The sequence below is a fragment of the Scardinius erythrophthalmus genome, assembly GCF_964197995.2.
Source record: "Scardinius erythrophthalmus genome assembly, chromosome: 20".
NCBI classification, from domain to species: Eukaryota; Metazoa; Chordata; class Actinopteri; order Cypriniformes; family Leuciscidae; genus Scardinius; species Scardinius erythrophthalmus.
This window is the reverse complement of record NC_138240.1, coordinates 35953499-35973374: the sequence shown is the minus strand read 5'-3', so window position 1 is coordinate 35973374 and position 19876 is coordinate 35953499. Positions and strand designations below refer to the sequence as shown.

General features: G+C 39.7%; 1 protein-coding gene and 1 long non-coding RNA gene across 3 annotated transcripts; one reads left to right on the top strand and one right to left on the bottom strand.

The window, feature by feature from the left end:
- Window positions 1-1962: 1962 nt before the first annotated feature.
- Window positions 1963-14034, bottom strand: LOC308680159 (alpha-2-macroglobulin-like). 2 transcript variants are annotated; one of them, XM_081348117.1, is made up of 34 exons: window positions 13834-14034; window positions 13467-13650; window positions 13243-13399; window positions 12360-12412; window positions 12227-12247; window positions 11969-12134; window positions 11814-11898; window positions 11586-11700; window positions 11386-11506; window positions 11176-11285; window positions 10939-11103; window positions 10618-10845; window positions 10323-10535; window positions 10095-10247; window positions 8504-8629; window positions 8319-8415; window positions 7120-7243; window positions 6803-7028; window positions 6598-6721; window positions 4869-4990; window positions 4737-4788; window positions 4533-4616; window positions 4267-4443; window positions 4085-4160; window positions 3841-3997; window positions 3684-3758; window positions 3440-3602; window positions 3185-3369; window positions 2900-3115; window positions 2710-2831; window positions 2522-2603; window positions 2345-2428; window positions 2162-2267; window positions 1963-2075 (listed from the first exon to the last, which is right to left on the bottom strand). In XM_081348117.1, exons 1-34 carry the CDS (start codon window positions 13914-13916, stop codon window positions 2035-2037), a joined length of 4293 nt encoding a protein of 1430 aa, XP_081204243.1. In that variant the 5' UTR covers window positions 13917-14034; the 3' UTR covers window positions 1963-2034. The 2 variants fall into 2 exon arrangements, 1 of the variants encoding a protein (XP_081204243.1); XR_014028886.1 differs by having other exon boundaries at window positions 1979-2075; window positions 2947-3115.
- A 2838-nt stretch (window positions 14035-16872) lies between these two features.
- On the top strand, window positions 16873-19624 carry LOC308680166. The gene is made up of 4 exons (XR_014028891.1): window positions 16873-17115; window positions 17190-17256; window positions 18499-18664; window positions 19101-19624. It is a non-coding gene; the product is annotated as an uncharacterized lncRNA (long non-coding RNA).
- The last annotated feature ends 252 nt before the right edge of the window (window positions 19625-19876 follow it).

Genomic DNA, 19876 nt, shown 5'->3' with positions numbered 1-19876 from the left:
TTTTGGGGACTAGAAAGTATCTGCTGTATAGCCCCCCTTCGCTTTGAGCTCGGGGAACACGCTCTATCGCCCCTTTGCTTATCAGTTTTGATATTTCGGCGCGAAGTAGGTGTGCTACTTTCAACGGTACCGAAGTTTCGTCGCGCGCTGTGAAGCGTGGAGGGCGTCGATAAAACTGTAGAGAGAAGCCTCTCTTTATAATGCCTAAGACCCTAAGTCTGAAACCCCTGGAAGCGCTGCCCATGCATCTGCATGGTTGGCTAAGGGCCGGATACAGAGCGCGCTCTGTTCGCCGTGCGACAGAGGTGCTACGGGGCTCACAAACGTAGGCGTTATGCCTGTGGCATTTGAGGCGGGGGGCGCGCTTAATACAGCGGGCGGAGCGCTCGCCCTCGACCTTACAACAGTGTTTGACTGAGTGAGGGAGGGCTGCGAGAGTCCCGTGGGACTCATGTGTGCGAGTAGATGTGGGCTGGGAGCGGGCACATTTACTGCTTTGGGCGCGCTGCCTGTGTTTTTACAGAGAGCCTGTGATCTGATAGACATAGTGAAAGCGACACACTTTTGAAAGCGGCGTCAACATGTATTCTTCGGCGTTTGCTGGCAGGCAAGCGTGTAACAGACTCACTTGCTGCAATAATATTTCCAGTCGCCGAACAGGGAACTGAGAAATGTGAGAGAAAAGGTCAGACCAACCAACGGTGGGACTAAGAACACTTTTCTCCTTCGCCGGTGAATGACGCGTGCAGAGGCAGGGTAGCTTTTCTTGTAACAAAGAAAAACTAATCCCGCCATCCGCTTCCAGGAAGGGCAGCCTCGGAAGGATGCCCAGCGAGTCCTCAGAGTCACCGTAGCCAATTGGCTCGGAGTGAAGGCGTTCGCCGTCAGCGAGCGCTGCATGAGAAGGCATCTTGAAAAAGACGCAGCTCTTTTAGGGGTGTGTGTTGCAAAGCTCGATAGGCTTATGCAGTTGCCGCAGAGCAGCCAATGAGCGGACAAGCCGTCTCGCTTCAGCTGACTGCTGCTGCCGCAACGCGTTTTACATATATGAAAATTATAGATAATTTTTTGCTTCAGTGTTTCGTGAAAAGAGACTTTTCTCGCAGCGTTTTTCAAACGCAGTACGAGAGAACTCTCGTAAGAGAACTATGCGATTATGAACAAGTGAGTTAAAGACCTATTAGCCTGCACAATCTAGACGAGTTTCATGCCAGAACTTTTTATATAGCATTAATCAGAGAAGTTCAATATAACATTGAATTAGATTGAGGAAGAGATTCAGAGTCACATTTTAAATGCTTAATGTAAAACTTACAGAAGTACAGAAACAGACAAGGTTAGGGATGCATTTTTGTTTAAATGTACCCCACTTAAATACTAGTTTACCTTTTTTATTAGAGAGTAAAAGTAACACTTCCAAAAAATCTTATGAAATTAGTAACAATACAGGAGCATTTAGAGTCCTGCTTTTAAATAATCCGAAAGTGATTGAAAAGTCCAAGTTTAGAACAGCCATTAAACAGTTCCTTACCTCACAGCTGAAATGCAGATTACTAGAAGTCACACAGGACAAATAAAAACTCAGTGCAAAGTGTTCCAGTCTGACCTGTAATGCTGCCTGAATCATGATCATACACTGTTCGCTGGACAGTGGAGAACCGGCCCTCAACTGAGCCTGGTTTCTCCCAAAGTTCTCTCCATTCTGTCACCTGATGGAGTTTTGGCTCCTTACCACGGTCACCTTTGGTTTGCCTAGTTGCGGCCATTTAATATTTAACATTATTATCTGCCTGTGTTGACATCATTATATGAAAACTGAATGACAGTTTCCTCCAGAGCAGCTAATATATAATTTTAAAAATGAACCGCTGGACTGACACTATTTCTCTATAAACAATTTGGTGCATTATTTCTATTATCACTGTAACACCGCTTGCAGCTTCAAAAAAATAATAAAAAATTGAATCCACAATAACATGCAACACACTGTATAAAAAGTTTTATTTGATTCATCTTTTGTAGCCAGTATTACAATCACGGACAGGGGGATGTGTATGTGGTCTCAAACTGATCACCTGGGAAAAAAATAAATAAATAAAAATTAGCCTGAGCACACAGGCAATTCTACAGGAAATTCAGACAAACGTTGATGAAAGCCTACTTGTCTGATAGTAGTCATAAACACTGATGACTGCTGGCTTGAGATTTTTCACTGTAAGAACCTGTTTTAGCCGTAGCGTGTAAGTTATGGGGAAGCTTTTGAGAACCTGCAATACAGAAGAGATTAACAGCACAGATGGACACATGAAGGTGGCAGCTAGAAGTGTACCCAGTGTAGCCTCACCTCTTTCAGATACACTAGGAAGTGATCATCTTCAGCATCAACCCGCTCCACTAGCGGAGCATATGATCTGGGTGGAGAACCAAGCTGAGAGGAAAAGACAATCGTTTACAGGTAACCTCATCTGAAGGAGCTTCAAGCACCTTTGGATCTTACAAGTCATCTTAAACCCATACAAACCGTTGACGTATCTGCCGTGAAGCCAGACAGCAGCTTAATGTCCACGATAACCATGTTAGTACTTGCTTGTGCGCCATTGTATCTGAATGTAGGGGAATAAAGAGGTTTAGACAACGGGAACAAGCAGCTTTCAGGGCATTAAAGCTATAAACATGAGCCGCTTTTAAGAAAGTCAAAGATGTTCTTACTTCACTGTGAAGTTCAACATAAGATTAGCCCCAAGCAGTTTGCAGTCTCCAGTCACCTTTGCTTCAACACTCAGCGTCCTGGAGACTTTAACAGGTGTCGGGATGTTGTAGAAACATGCAATCTATGACAAGTAAAACAGAATTAGTACCTGTACAGAAGAAACAGAAATGAGAGGGTGAAGAAACAGACCTGCACAGACACACAAGCGGATCCTGACGCTTTAATACTATATTTGCCTGGAACTTTCTTCAGCGGCTTCTCCTGATACAGCAGCCTGTTGTCCCGATTCACGTTGAAGCTATAAGGGTCTCCTCCTGAGGACTGTACGGTAACGGTGCTGGAGCCATCCAAACTGAACACTTGAGCAGCGTACACAGACAGGGCATGAAGAGCCGCCACAGTGTCCTAAAACAAGGAGAGGATTAATAACTCCCAAACAAGAGCACAATCAACCATATGAGTGGTCAGAGGCACCTGGGTGGAGGAAAAGCCTCCATAGGGATTCTGCTGAGTCACCAGCCAGTTGACAATGCGGTTAGCATAGCTCAGAGAAGCCGTTGTGAGGGGCTTTACTGCGAGAACCGCTAGCAGCACATAAGAGCTGATCTCCACCGCTACAGTATCACCAGATGTAGTCTGAGACCAATGGAGTTTAATGCCTAAGGATGAGATGGAGGGGATAAAGTTGATGCCATAGAACCTGATGAAAACCTCAAGAGGCTGTTTCACCTTCAGAAATGGCACTATTCTTCAAGGTGGTTAGAAGCTGTGATCGAGTGGTGGTCTCTTCAGCCAGACTGAAGGTGTAGGCCAGAAGAGCCGTGGTGTAAGTGTTTCCCAGGTTCCCAACCACAGGCCTCAAGCAAGACAAAGCGTTGGTAATGACAGGATCCTGAAAATCAAAGCAAGTGTCAGACTACAGCCAGAAGAGGAAGGTCATCTGTAAGGAGCTCATACAACTATTGAAGTTTACCGTGGAGGGGACGCCCAGCTCAAGCAGTGACGCAGTGATGTAGGCGGTCATGGTAATGTTATCATCAACTCCACCCTAAAACACCAGTAAATGGATTAAGAATGGTTTCATCCCTTGAATACATCATTATGAAGCATTTGAAGAAACATGTGACCACCTTTAGGGCATAGTGGTACAGAGTTCCCTGCTGCATGAAACAGCCGTCCGAAACCTGCTGGCTGATCAACCAATCCTTTGCACTCTGAAGGACATTCGGATCTATGAAGATGAAGTCCCTCGCTAGGCCAAAAGATCTCAGGACAAAGGCAGTCAACCTGGCCGTGGAGGAAGTTTCATGACAAACTAAAAATATAAACTGCTTCATCTTCTGGTGACAAGACTAGAACCAGCATGAAACTCACCATGTATTTGATTCATCATAACCAAATGTGCTGTATGATCCGTCATTGTGCCTGTAGTTTAGTTGTCCTTGGTATCCTGTTCAGGTCAAAATCCACAAGAAATTAGACAGTCTGCCACAATCCAATGAGAAAAGAACTAAACATCCTTTGGACGTCCTTAGTCTCCCAAGTTAAACCCACACCTCTTTGAAGGTAGCCTGTGGCGGTCTCTCGGATGGCTGCAGTGAGTTGTTTTGTGACTTGCAGGTACTGCAGTAAGTAAATATCTGGAGCAAGAACACCCATATTCTGTTCTCCACAACCATATGGCATCTCTAACAACCCATCTAGTTTATTCAGTGCACGACCCATTATGTCTCCTATGAGAGGAATAGAAACAAGGGGTCAAGCCATATGTTATTCTGCTGAATGTCACACTGCTGGTTTCTCCTAAAATTAAGTGCTTTACCTAGGACTGAAACAGAGCATCTGGCTGATCCCTGGATCACGTTTGTAGGAAACGTCAGAGTCACATCTTCAGAAAGGACATTTCCTGTGGTCCAAACAGAAAAAAAAATCAGCACAGAGCACTAGGCTAATGTTTGTCTACTAATATTTGGCTGTATGCTTCCGGGGGGGGGGGATATTTGAGAATCACTGAGTACAAACAAACCCTTTGGACACAGTAACCAACTCTGGGTGTTTGTCCTTTCAACTCCTTCAGGCTATAAAAGCAATAAAGACACAACATCAGTAAAGCAGCATGAGCTCCATGATCAAACTCCAGAAGGCTGGTTACACTCACCAGGACAAGTAGACTTTGAGTGACTACATCAATGCGTCCTCTCTTTGGCACAGTCACAACTTCAGTGCCACATCGACTCTGGGACGGTTCAGCTGAAGCACTGACAGTCACATTAACAGCTCCTGCAGTGACAAGTGGTGATGAATCATTTTAGTTGTGATTGTCACTTCTCCATTACGCATAAACCCACTAGCTATTCATCCTAATAGCAGTTCTCTTTATTTGACATTTGCAGTTTCTTGAATTGGAATTGCCTTGCACTGTTTGCTCTGACTAGATCTGTGATCAAACCTTAGTGATAAACTTGACTATTGTTTGCAATCGTTGAATAAATGCAACCTCAGTCTTTAGTTAACAGAAAAAACATTTAAAGTGTAAGTTGCAGGTAAAATTTTTCACGAAGAAAATGCAATAAACAAAGATAAGACCCACCCACCACTGTTTTGTATGTTTTTCATACCAAAATGCTGAATATAATATGAAAAGTTGGTACTTTTTAGTGGTTTTAAGCACTCCCTCTCCCTTCCACTAGGCTGAGCGTGACATCACAAAAGGAACTCCAAGCCTAGAGTTACTGTAGTCTAATGGCAAGTAGGCTAGCAGTTATATTGAAATAACTTAATTGTAAAAATAATCGTGTGCTGGCTTCAAGAGGACCGTGATCCTGCCTGAAATGAGAGTAAGCTATTCGCAAAACAAACGGGTTCAGGCAGCATGCACGCAAAGTTAAACCGAACTTTTATTTTGACGGGTTGCCGTGAAGACCGTTGAGTTTCTGTGTGTGTATGATATGACGATAGTTTTTCTCAAATGAAACGGTAAAATGACTCAGAGTGGGTCTGGAGATGAATTTCATCATGTCATCATATCGTGACTGGCAGCAGCTAGACTGAAAACAGCGCGCGCATCACTCGTGCTTCTGTGTCTGTGTGGTAAATGACACCGCGCGTCTGCGCCATGCATTCACACAGAGACATAGAACGTAATGTTAATATACAAATAGCATTTCTGCAGTTTAATATACACAGACACTCGTGGTATATCGGCTACAGTGCTCATCATAGTAATAAAAGTTAGTCTGGAGCCCCGTGCTTAGATAAACATGGAAGCGACTTAACGCAGCTGCCCATTACTGGGTACCGAATATACCCGGTACTACAGAAATGCTGGTACCGTCACATTTTCAGTACCGAAGTACCGGTACTTTGACAACACTAGTTTCCCACCTCCCCAGTCTCCCAGTCGTTCTTAATAATCAAGCCACAAACAGGAGTCTAGCGGAGTATGGTTGCAACTTCCTTCTATGACGTCATCACCCAGTTGCTGTAAAAACGCGCTACCTTGAAGAAACCCCAATAAATGTTATTTTAACGCATTTTAAGACAGAAATATGTTTACATGTATACATATGGAGCACTTAATTTACACATTAATCGGTTGTGGTGGTTAACCTGCAACTTACACTTTAAGAGTTCCAGATTGTTAAGTTCATATTAGGAAATCCACCATTTTAGCTTTTGAGAGTGGGTGCTTGTTTGATTAGTTCATAATGTGGAACTAATTTATGACTCAATTTAATATAAAAGCAGGTAACTAGATTAAGTAAACCATGTTTATGAATTCTCATGATTTGTGCTTAAAATTCTATGATTCAGAATTTATACTATTGTGCATCCCTATGGTGAGTAACACCTTAATTCAATTGAGTGAGAGACTGTCCAAAACTGACCAAGGAGAGAAGCTGTGAAACCCCATTTAAAGGTTATTCTCCCACTGGCACAGAGACAGGATGAATACGGATCATTCAATGGTTTCAGAGTGAAGGCAGAGGATTGAGCTGGAGTTACTCGAACCTGCCAATGAAACGGAGGACATGGAGCAAAGACAGCACCTACTCAATACAGATCCATTATATAAAAGAAACCATGACAGACCATGATGCACTCGGACAGATAGCTGAAGACTGTGGCCTTCAGCTCAAAAGACTCCCCCCGGATGATGGAGTACGGCAGCGTGAGCTCCAGGAAAAAGGGCTGGAATACCGTCAGCAGAACCGGAGAAGCAAGACCAAAACCTTTGGAAGACAGGCAGAACGCCTCAGTCTCCCATGTGGTGATTGTGTCAGGAACCTTGAGGGGGATTTGTGTGGATCCAGTGTCTCTGAAAAAAGGACAGCAGAAAATAGAAGCGAGGGGGACAGCAGTAAAATTTGTGGGCGAGTAGCTTTAGCAACAAAAGAGGTCTTACTAACCCCACTTGAGCAAGCTGCCAGATCCAGGTTTCTGGAAAGTAAACCCTGACGGTCACATCATTGGTAGAGCTGCTCTCACTTCCCAATGATGATGTAGGAGAGTAACGAAATCGAGAGAGTTCCACTGCAGATGGTGGAGAGGTCCACGATTGAAACACAAAGAAGACTTCAATAAGACTAGAAGTGCCTGCTTTTTGAGTGCATTCAAGTTCTGAAGATACAAAACATCTAAACAGCCCCTCTTATTGAATTTAAAGGTGGTGTGATTTTTAGCAGCATCTAGTGGTGTGGTTGCGAATTACAACCAACAGAAGTTACGGGGGCCGACAGATGTCATCGTCTGAGACAGCAGCCAGATAAGCAATGAAGTTTATTTACAAAGACAAGTTAATAATTTGGGTTTACTTAATTCAGTAAAACAATATGTTTGTTACTCGTTCATCATTGTGTCAGTTTTATTTGCTTTTAGCTTGTTTCTTTGCACAAAGAACAGTGACAAAATGAGTTTTGTCCATTTAGGGCCACTGTAGGAATATTTCAATGTAAGGGTGTTAGATTTTGGTGTGTTTGGCCAAGCAGTGGTTTGGGTGGCTCGCCAATGTATTAGATTTCTCCAATACATAAAATAAGTAAGCTTGACCAGAGTTCTTGTGGGGAGAAGAATTTATTGAAGGTTTGTAGTGTAGCAGTCCTTCAGCAGCGATGTTAGCATGTCGCCCTTCAACAATCTTAACCCAAAGTTCTCTCTGTGTGACTGAACTTTATACAAGACAAAAGTGCTACAAACAAAGGAAAACTGTTAGGACCTCCCACAGGAGATCGATCGAACTTGCTAATCCACTCTGAGCAATGCTGATTCTTTTTATTCATTCACACCAGTTTCTATGGGCCCATTCATGGGCCACAATGTAAATTAATCTGATGACTGAAAATACAAAATATTTCAAGGGGAACAGCAGTGTATGTAGATAGAAGTGGCGCATTCTTTGGTAATAAAAACATAACATTCATTATGTAAGGCTAGGGTCACTGAAAACAGTTATGTATATGATATTGCATTTCTGTCAACAGATCCTCCTAAATATTACACAAAGCACCTTATAAAAACAAAACAAGTTGAGATCAAATGGAATAACCTTAGGTTCACCAAGTCATGCAGAAATGGTTATGGAAAGAACTGTATAACTGCATAGACTTACTTATGGGGTGAGGACGACGATAATAAACCAGGTCTTTGTACTTCAGGCAATCAGGTTCTCGGACATTCAGGTTTGTTGCGAGCTTCAACCCGACACTCTGCCAGAGAAACAAGAGAACACTGATGAAACTGAACTCAAGGACCCTGCAGTATTCAGTGACTACATGGTCATGAAGGATTTTCTACCTCAAAACTTGTATAGGCATGATCTGTACGAACAGCTCGACGGGGTCGAATTGTGAGACACTCCTGTTCATCCTCAACGCTGTATGGATAACCTGATTGCGACCGCACCGGGAGCAAGTCAAACACCTGGGTCAATGAAACAAGTCAAACTTTATATAGCGCTTTTTACAATACAGATCGTTTCAAAAGCAGCTTTACAGAGATGACGGAAAGAAAGAGTTTGTTTCTAAAAGAGAATAGTGTCAGTCCAGTTTAAGTTCAGTGATGGTTCATTTCTTGTAAAAGATATATATATAGCCACTCTAGAGAAAACTGTTCTCACATAATGGTGTCAATGCACGCAGATAGTTGTACATCAAGTGATACAATACATGTGTTGGCACAGGGGCGGAGTGGGACCAAAAAAATAAATAAATCTACCGGGAAATTTCGTAGACCACCGGCCCTCTGGGCAAATTTAAGCAAATGCTGAAATCTAAAATCACAATAAAATAACTGCACAAAGTGAAATGCCAAGTGTAATTATTTAAAAGATCTTGAAGTCATCAACATACAATAGCAAAAAGAGAGCCACTCAATAGTAAACCATTCATTTTTGTCTCATTTACCACCAAGCTACTTTCAAATTTCACAAGCTTTTGGCTGGCTGGTAGCTGGTGCCATTTCCCATCTGTGCCCGGCTGTGACACTTTGCTCGTTGATGCCCGGAACATGTCCATTATTTTGAAGCATTTTGCTGCCTCTTCCTCCATAATTTTTCACCTTTTGAGTCTGACCTTCTCAGCACCACCTTTCCCTTTTCTTTGTCTTTCCATCATTTGGGGCTGTTTACACCTGGCCACTTCATGCGTTTTCTCAGATTGGAGAGCTATCTGATTTATCAAAACGATTCCATTTACACCTGGTCACATAAATGTGTTTTTGCGAAACGGATATAAAGCCGATCTTCATTTCCCGCACTACATGCAGATTTAATGAAGTGCACATCACCAAAAAGCAACAGATAGCCTATGATAGGCTAAAATTTCAAAGTCAAGCCTGCAATAAGAGAGAGCGGCAACAGTCCTGGTAAGATCACTTCAGTTCTTTAGTTTTAAGTGTTCGATTACGTCATAGGCCGACAGGCTGTGTCATTTGGGGAGGGGCCGCTCACTGATCCCCCTATATTTGAAAACCCTGGACATGGTTGGACCTTCGTTTAGTGCTTTCTGATTAGCCTGTGTTTCTATTGAAAGAGTCAGCTGCGGCCTGCCGTGTGGGTTGAGCAGAGAGGCTTCACAGTTTGACCGGATGGTGTTACTAAGAACTTGCGATGTGTAACTATCATCAGACCCTCGTGGCCTCAAAACACTACCGGCCCACCGGGAAAAGTCCCAGCTTTCCTGATTGCTACTCCGCCCCTGTGTTGGCATGTCACGCACTACCATTTGGTCTGTTGGTCACAAAAAAAAAAAAGTATGGCTTTAAATATAACAGCCACGTCATAGTATGGATTCGTCCAGTTGAACCATAAGGACACTGAAATACTAAAGTTGAACCTGGATGTCAAATCAAGTCCAACAGGAAAACTGAACTAACTGCACATGGGTACCATTTCAGGATTCAGGCGTTGTGTCCCTGGCTTCAAGATCTGGACGCTCTGATCTACGGCACTGAGGCCACACAGGGATCCCGCTTGAGCAGAGACGGTCAGAACGCTTTCCTCACCAGGAACCGCCGTGTCAGGAGAGAACTTTAGAGACACCTGGAACAAGGACCAACACACGTAAGACATCATCGTTCCCCACTTAAAGCCCAAAGTTGCGAGTGCACACCATACCTTGTTTTGGAAACACATTTCAGTTTTAAACAACGCTGTCCCAACAACTACACCGTCACTGGGCAGAATGCAGTAGACCAGAATATTCACTACTGGAGCCATATCAACACTGACAGACAGCTGGAACGACACCGAGCCGCTCGTGACCGTATTAGGAGCACTCACTGTGACCGTCTGAAGTCCATGGAGGACGATCACTCCTCTGGACAAGACCTGACAAAAGACACCAGTGCATAAAATGTGCCAGACAGATCAGTGCAATCAAAACCACCACAAAACTAATATTTTCAGTCACCATATAGATGATGTCAGTGTTGTAGCTGCCAGTTTCTCCAACAAAAGAATACTTGATGGTCACTGGAAACGCAGCACCACATTTGAGCGGCTGCTCAAGCTCCACTATAGTCAGTTCACTGAACTTTTGGCTGTCAGGAGTAGAAGCTTGGAGAAGCTGAACAACCCTCCTATCGGTGTTGAAGTGTGGGGATTTATAACCATAATAACTTGCTGGAGTTGCACTTGCCTAGAGAACAAGACGCAATTGTAGTCTTGCAAGAGTAGTTGACATTTAAAATGAGAGAAAAAAAAAATTATATAAAATGGTATATAATCATACCATCAGATTTAGATCAGCCTTGGGAAGTTTAGCAGTGTTGAGGGAGAACGTGGCCAGTCCGTTCTGGTTTGTGGTTAGATTCAGCAGCAGCTCATCACTGTTACCATTCAGGAGATACACTGCTTTGTTCGCAATTGGAGTCCCATTGAAAAAAGACGCTGAGACCTGTTGGGAAAGACAAAGTTAGGGAAGGGATCCAATGTGAAGGCTTCTGTAACATCATGAACTTTTACTTGCCTTTCCAGCAATCATTGATCCAAGTCTAAAAGACTCTGGGAGCGCCACAAATTTGATATTCCCAACTTCAAATGTAATGTACACAGTTGTGGATTTTGATACAACTACATCTGGGAAGAAAAAGCAAATATGAAGACAGCAAGCAAACAAACAAACAAACAAACAAACATGTAGACATGCGTCACTGGTGTAAATCAGCCAATAACTCACCTGTTCCCTCCTCAGTGATATTCAAGTTAACAAGAAACGAATCTTCCAAGTTATCCTCAAACTTGGTTTTGAAAAACACAGATGTACTGAAGGTAAGGGAGGCACAGCCTGTGGCATTCATCTGGTTTCAGATGAAAGGTAGTCAGTAAAGTCAAGCACAAGCAAAAGAAAATCCTTGCTCTATATGGCAGGAGTCACACCTTAACAGTTTTAGTCAGGCACAGACGAGTCAGGCCAGGAACCTCAACGAATTTATATGGCTCACGGCATACTTCCACCAGCGCTTGACCAGGTACAGGTTGCCCATATGTATATCTGGGAAAAAAAAAAAAAAAAAAAAATAATAAATATATATATATATATATATATATATATGAATTAGATCAAGACCCATCCACCCAAAATACAGGAAAATAAGAGTAACTCACTTGGCACAAGCCTCAACTTTCAGTCCCACATCTCCAACGCTGTGCGTCTGTGGTGTTTTTACAGCCACATCAAACTTGGGTAAAACTAAACCAGAAACAAACCGCTTCGTGAGGACGTCAGCTCTGCTGTTGTACTTTTGCACTCAATGACTTACCGTATTTTTTCACCTCAAACGCCTGGGAGATCGTTCTGTCACCAATAAAAGCCTTTAGTGTGTACATCCCCGTCTGTGCCTCTGGGTTTAACTCGTGAGAAAGCTGCAATATCCACCCAGTTGAGGAAATGTCTGTCCACTGACCAATCCGGTTATTTTGATTGTCCTATTGGGAAAAAAAAAAAAACCACTTTTGCTCAGAAAAAGAACCTGCATGTCTTCAGTGCTAGTCTTTAGGTTTGAAAAGCAAATACTCACCTCAACCACCACAAGACTGTACTGTAAGACACAAATAAAAGACATTTAAATTACGTAAATGCTGATTTTAACAACCTGCATTTAACTTGTATACCATTAAAATCAATGGATGTGACAACAGATACAGACATACCATTTGATCAAGGGGCACAAATTTGGCATTCATGGTCAAAACTCTGAAATTCACTGCAAAAGGGAAAACCGATAAGAACTTACATCCATTACATAATGCACTTGAACATGTAGAAAATCTATTACACTACAAGTTCTGATCACTTCTAATATCCCATACAGAAATGTAATACATGTCAATATATGTAAATTACATATATAATGTCAGTGCCCATGCGTGTCTGCTGCCTGTATGAGAATATATGCAAAATTCATACATGTAAAACACAGACCTATATGAAACATTTCAAAATATAGCAAAAATGGCCGTTTTCATGCAAGTGCCATATATTTTCCCGTATATGCACATGAATGTGAAATATATGCAAGACGCATATATGTACTTATTTCCATAGTACATACTTTCACTTATATTATGGATACAAACCTTATATCTGAATGCCTTGTAATTAAATGCCTATAGTTGGAGATTTTGTGTCTGTATTGTGTGAATACCAAATATAGTATTTAATACAATAATGCAGTGTTTTCTTTGACATTTGACAAATGCATTCACAAAGTACGATAACCATATGCCACAGCTTTAAAAATGCATTTATTAAATATGTGGAAAACAAATATGTACGTCACATATTTATACTTAATGTTGTCCATATATGCGAGAAACCAATACTATACTGTAATATGCAGATATATGGTATCATATGGATGAACTCAAATATTTTCTTCACATGTTTGGACACATAAATGTTCATATATGTTGCAGGCATATATTGTATTCTCAGATAAGTCAAATTATTTGACTTATGCGATTTAAAATGCAAGTACATATACGGCCATATATTACATTTTTGTATGGGATTCAAGGGTTATTCACAGCTCACCCGTTTGTCCTGGATTGTAGATGGGCTTGTCTGTTTGGATGAAGGTCAAAGGCAGGTACGATCTGAACATGACTTTCCTCTCTTCTGTCATTTTGAAGACCCTCCCTTGAACTTCCACCTTAAGCGTCTGCACAGATTCCTCATCTGCTAGAGGAGCCTGTAGAGAAATGTTATTAGACAAAAGAAAAAGACAAAGATACTGCATGTGCTGCACAGTGACAGACCTTGAAACTAAAGCAACGGTGAAACTCTGTCAGAGAGCTCAGCTGCACAAGTTGAGTTGTCTTCTCTTTATCATCAAGCAGAGAAACCGTCATCTTGAGACTCTCATTGACCTTTAAAAGACTCGCACACAATTTAGCATCAGAACCGGACTCAATCACAGCAGGGAACGTCACCAAGAATGCTCTGTGGAAACATCAGTCAGAAGTTTAGTAGGAAATCATAAGTCAGATCACATAGAATCATGAAAGTGTATAATCACAGAAGTAGTTATCATAATGTCATACTAGAGATAACAAACTGATTTGAGGAATCAGGTTAAAACAGACTGAAGGACACTTTTGTTCACTTCAAAGCACATTTACTCACGGTCCTGATCTCTGTCCCTCAACAGCAAAGAGAAAAAGGGCTAAAACGAGCCCTTTCCAAACACAAATCTCCCTCACAGCCATGGAGAAAGATCATCCAACACTAAATGTGAAACAAGCGTCTCTTTCAGAAACCCCACAGACCTTCTGCTAAGCTCGACCACTGTTTAATGCTCAACAGCTTCTCTCAATCATCTGCACTGATTGCAGCGATTTTTAAACTCTCTTAATTGTCGTGAGGAATTCATTAAGCTCGTTAATTTCAATGATTAACCTAACCTGGAATTCATTTTGTCTGTGTATTACTCCATCCAGTAGCCTTTAAAACAACACATTATCTGAAATACTGCTGATAATACTTACAGATCATTAAAAAAAAGTTACTATGGGTCCACTGAGGTCAAAAATGTTCACGTCCAAAACCTGTCGTGGGAGCACAGACTTAAGTTTGGTCTCATTTTAAACAAGAACCTTGGCAAATAATTGTTGCAGTAAATTTTTTTTAGAAGTGAAACAAAAAAGCTATAGAGGTTTAAGTTTATGAAAATATTTTATGAATATTTTTTTTATATAAAATATGAAACTGCTAGAAAATCAAAGCCAGAAATCGTAATAAGTTGTTCCAAATTTGAGGTTGACATCTATATATATATATATATATATAAGATTTTGTTTGGGTGTAGTACCATCATTTTCCCCTTCAGATGCCAGCAAAGCTGCACTGGTACACACAGTGGTTGGGTTTGTGGTTTGCAGTTGAGTTTTTCTCTCACAAATATTACAAGCAAACATACTTTTTTTATTATTACATTAAGTACACATTTTTTTATCACACACATACAAACCACACTCTGACATTTATACCTACAGTACACACCCAGACAAGTATAGCTGAATAATTTGTCCAGTTGGCTCTATAATATGCAGATGCAGAAAACAGGAATACATTTTGTTTGTATAGATAGATAGATATGGTTCCTTTGTTTTGTTTTATTGACTTTTGCTCTTTGAAATTTTTGGAGTACTCACAGATCTTCTTTGTGAGCTTTTTTTCAAATTCCTTCTGGATTTACTTTGTGGACTTTGGGGATTTACTATTTTTGGAAGTTTTTCGGAGTTTACTTTTTGGATTTATCATAGGAAAGTTTGGACGTTCCTTTACATCAAATGAAAGATTTGAAGACATTTCCCAGAACTGTCATCTGGTTTTCTGCATTTGGGTTCACCTTTTTGACAAGTTTTCACACTAGTCCTAACTCTGTGTTTCTGACACGATCAGTTGGATTTAATAAAGATACAAAGAAAACTACAATGCATCACAAAATGCACAAGTGTCACAAAAACAAGCGTTGCAGCCTATAGCCAACTACAGCTTATCGCATCGGGGTTTTTTGTTGTTGTTGTTGTTGTTGTTGTTGTTGTTGTTGTTATTAATCTGTTAATTAAGTGCAGGGTTTGAAATTAGGTTTTTCACTCACCGGCCAATTTGGCTTTTTTTTTTTTTTTAAGTTACCGGCCATTCATAACTTCTACTAGCCAAAATACAAAGAAAAAAGAAGAAATATATATATATACACTGTTAAAAATTGCTGTAGTTTTTACAGTAAATATTTACAATAGACTACTGTATTTTAAAATTTACAGTATTACTGTATTTTGCCATGTGGGAGCATGCATGTTCCTATGACTTGTGGAAACATGCTTACCGGTATGCAGTAAATGCTACTGGATATCACGCATATACCACTGTAATTTATTTTATTTATTTATGTTTTAAGAAAAAAAAAACGGTTGCAAAAGTTTTTGCTTCACAAGTCAATAACACTAAAGTAATAGTCAACTGTAATAAATACAGCCTTTTTTAGCGAATTATTTACACCATTTAAACTCTGACATTTGATTATATAACGTACACCTCTAGTACTTTAAAACTGTTGGCTTTTAAAAAAACTCCCATGATTAAACAACGACATCGGCGTAGCGCAGTGCGTGTGATGTCATTTCGTCAATCGTCATCTTCAGTGGACATCTTGGGGGACCGTTGGGACTTTCCACGCGCTGCATCATCATCACCACTCAATTTTCGCGCTCACCTCATGCACGCTAAGTTTACCGAAGGAGGACGAGGACCTCGAATGAGAGTGAGACGACGAGGTGTGTAACGCTAGTAATTCATGCTTTAGTAGTGTAAACGTGAAATCCTGTTACATCCACAATATATTAACTATTATTTTTTTTATTTTTTTTTGTGACGTTTCAAAATTGATAATCTAGATTATTTGTCCAATTTTATGATACTGAATTTGCTTGATGAGTCCAGACACAGATGAACGATTAAGTTAGCTGGCTAACGTTAACTGTTATATTTTCTTCACCGTGAAAGTGTGGCCGTGCTGTCATTTTATATTAGTGCTACATTTTTGTTAACTGTTCGGTATAAAATGATTTTACATTGTTGTTGGTAGTAACGTTAGACATGTAAGCTTTTAAACATTGCAATTAAATTGTGTAGGTTTTATGCAACTAAATAGTGTTTAACTTGACTGCCAAGCCATTAGCTAATGTAATAGCACGTTTTTGTTCGATTTAAGATGGTGTAATTAAGTATTTTTTTGTTTTATTTTTATGTTAATATTATTTGTAAGGGTGCTTGGTATTCATATTTGTAATTTAGTTGTTAAATAGAAAGTAGTGTAAACGTGACATTGGTATTTGCTGTGCACATGCTTTATTGCTGTGCATTTATTAGCTTGTGAAGGGTTTTTTTTTTTTTTTTTTGGGCAGTTGAACATGTTCTGTCACTTTTGTAATAATGAGAGCAGTACAATCCTGAGTTTTGTGCAGCATGTGAAATTGCATAGAAATGTGCATAAATCAGGATTTAGATGTGGTGTACCTGATTGCCCACATATTTTGTCTCTCTCAGTAAATTTCTTCTGAAGGAATGTCTGGAGCCGATAGAGGAGAACTTCACAAGTTGATGGAGGTCACATATTACCGTCAGCGCCACCTCCACCACTGTCTGAACTAAAGAACTCATGGCCTTACCTGTTTTGTCTGAAGGGGATCTTTTTACATTTCCAATTGCTTACTGAAAATCATGGAGAGCATTGAAGGGAAAGGAAAGAGGATTCTAAGATTTTTTCAAGAAAAGCCAACAAACAATGTGGTGTGTGCTGTTCTGTCGAAGTATCAAGAGGGAAATTCTATGGTCCTGTGCATCTTGCAACTCTTAATGGCCCATTTTAAAGAGAGAACAGAATCCCTTATAATTGAAGCTGATGTAAGTATAACATTTAGATTTTTAATGTGTTAAAGATTTCATTGAAATGCTAAATTAATTTTTGTTTTTCTTAGGCAGCAGCAACTTCAGCCGACATGGAAAGAGAGGGATTACCGGATTCACCCGCACTGATCATCCAAGGTTTTTTGCTTTACTTTGTGTCTGTGTCTCCATCATATAAACTTTTCTTTGCTCTCTAGCTTTTAAATGGATAACTGTTTGTCCTGTACTGTTTTTTTTCTTCTCACTTTAATGGCCATTTTAAAAATACAATTTTGCCTCCTCTGTTCCTGTATTCTATTTCACAATTCTATTCTCATTCCTATATTCCTTCCATAGTTAGCTCTCTCTGTGCCCTGTTTTTTTTTTTTATCTCTGAACCATTCTCTCTCATTAGTAACAAAAATCCTTATTAGTAACATTAATCTTCATTGTAAATCCATAGTTTATAGTGTCTTTATCTAAAAATAAAAAATTACATCATGATTTACTCACCCACAAGCCATCCTAGGTGTATATGACTTTTCTCTTTCAGACAAATGCAATCAGTTATTTTAAAGAATGTCCTGGCTCTTCCAAGCTTTATAATGGCAGTGAATGGAGGATGAGATTTTAAAGCTCTAAAAAGTGCATCATCCATCATAAAAGTAATCCAGGAAAAAGTAACTCCAGGGGGTAAATAAAGGCCCTCTGAAGCGAAGCAATGTGTTTGTGTAAGTAAAATATACATTGTTAAACAAAAGTCGACTTATGCCAAAAGAAAGTAACTCCTGACATGATGTATAGTGTAAGCTTTAACGCCTCTCGTGGTTCAAACAAATAGGGCTGTGTAACAAACTTAAGGTCTTCTCTTATATCGATTCGAAATCCTCAGAAATTTGTCTTTAAAAATTATTGTTTTAGACTTCTAATTCGAGTCTTTTTTTTTTTGCTCTATCCTCTGCACTTACGTGTTCTTCGTTGCGTCAGGTCAGAGTTCACTCTTTCGCCATAAATATGCTGAAAGCTAGATATTTTAATTTAAATGGTTTTAAATATGGATATTTTTCTTAAACAAATGCATCGCTTCACTTCAGAAGGCCTGAGTCATGTGGAGTACTTTTATGATCGATGGATGCACTTTTTGGGCTTCAAAATCTTGGCCGTCATTCACTACCATTATAAAGCTTGGAAGAGCTAGGACATTTTTTTAATATAACTCCGATTGCAATTGTCTGAAAGAAGAAAGTAATTTACTCCTATGATAGCGTGAGTAAATCATGGTAATTTTCACTTCATTTCATTCTTTTCAGACTATCCCTTTATCATGAGCTACCCATGAACCATACTTTTACAACACTTATTAATCTATGCTCTGCCGTATTTTATTTTTATTTTTTATAGGTGAATCCATGACCCCAAGCAAGTGGATGTCAGTCGAAAGGGAAGTTGTCCTGGGCCCATTTTCAGAGTCATTTGTTGAGGGCCTGGCAGCGTTGTTTGCGACCTATTACAACTTAAATCTTGCTTATCAGGATGACGCTGCATGCACGCTGGAATTTATTCAGAGGTATTTCAGAGCATAAAATCTTACTCTATATTTATTGTGGACTTTCAAATTTTCTTGACTTTTTTTTTTTTTAGGTTTTCAATTTAGGATAGTTTATCAGGATTAGATATTTTATGGAAAAGTTTTCAAATGAACAAAAAAAAAAATTTGCTAACCACACACTGAATAGAGAATTATTTTCATGAATAACTAAATCTAAAATTACTAAAATTAAATCTGTATAATAATGATATAATCTGTACATTTTGTTTATTGCAAACATGGAAGGCTAAATATTTTTATATTAAAATTTTGGATAAAATTAAATATGACCCTAACTCTTCATTAATTGAAATTAAATGTAATTTATGAGTTGTCTGACAAATTTTGTATTTTATTGTTTAAGTGTATACTGTTTTTTTGATAATTGGATGTTGTGTGTTTTTTTTTTCCACAGAGGACTTGTGGGCATTAACCTGGAAACTGGATCAAAAGTTGCTGCTGGAAACAAGAAAATGCATGAAATGAACCCATATGTATGCACACTGTTACGGAAACTATGGACTTTGAATGGCTTGCCATTTAAACAAAAGTATTCCAATGGAATTGATACAAGAGACTCTGACCTGATTTCCAAGTTCATGATTGATGTTCAATACATTCTTGCCTTTTTTTATGGATTTGGCAAATTAAAGGTAGGCACAGTTCAAACCATTTCTTTTGTTTATGACTGAAGTTCAGTCACACTTTAGGGATGTGTGCCTTGTATAGTTGATACTTAAAGGATTAGTTCACCTCAAAATGAAAATTTCCTGATAATTTACTCATCCCAATGCCATTCAAGATGTTCATGTCTTTCTTTCTTCAGTGGAAAATAAAGTTTTTTGAGGAAACCATTTCAGGATTTGTATCCACACAATGGATTTCAATCGCAACCAATATGTTGAAGTCCAAATCAATGCAGTTTCAAAGGGCTTTGAAGTGCTTCAAACGGCTCTGCACGATCCCAGCTGAGAAATGGGGTTTTATCTAGCGAAACGATCTGTAATTTTCTAAATAAAATAAAAATGTATATACTTTTTAACCACAATTGTTCGTCTTGTGCTGGTCTGCTACGCGCCATGCATTACGTCATCACGTTGGAAAGGTCACGGGTCACGTCATCGGTCTAAGTTATTTGTCTGTGTATTCCGGTTCAAAAAGGTAGGGAAGGGCGAAAAATGTATCTAATTT

Coding starts and splice junctions, on each gene's coding strand:
- LOC308680159 (XM_081348117.1), bottom strand. CDS start 13,916: ATGGCTGTGAGGGAGATTTGTGTTTGGAAAGGGCTCGTTTTAGCCCTT. Junction 10,248..10,322: donor AAATGTGTTTCCAAAACAAG/GTATGGTGTGCA, acceptor TCCTTGTTCCAG/GTGTCTCTAAAGTTCTCTCC. Junction 4,617..4,736: donor TTGGTTACTGTGTCCAAAGG/GTTTGTTTGTAC, acceptor TTTGGACCACAG/GAAATGTCCTTTCTGAAGAT.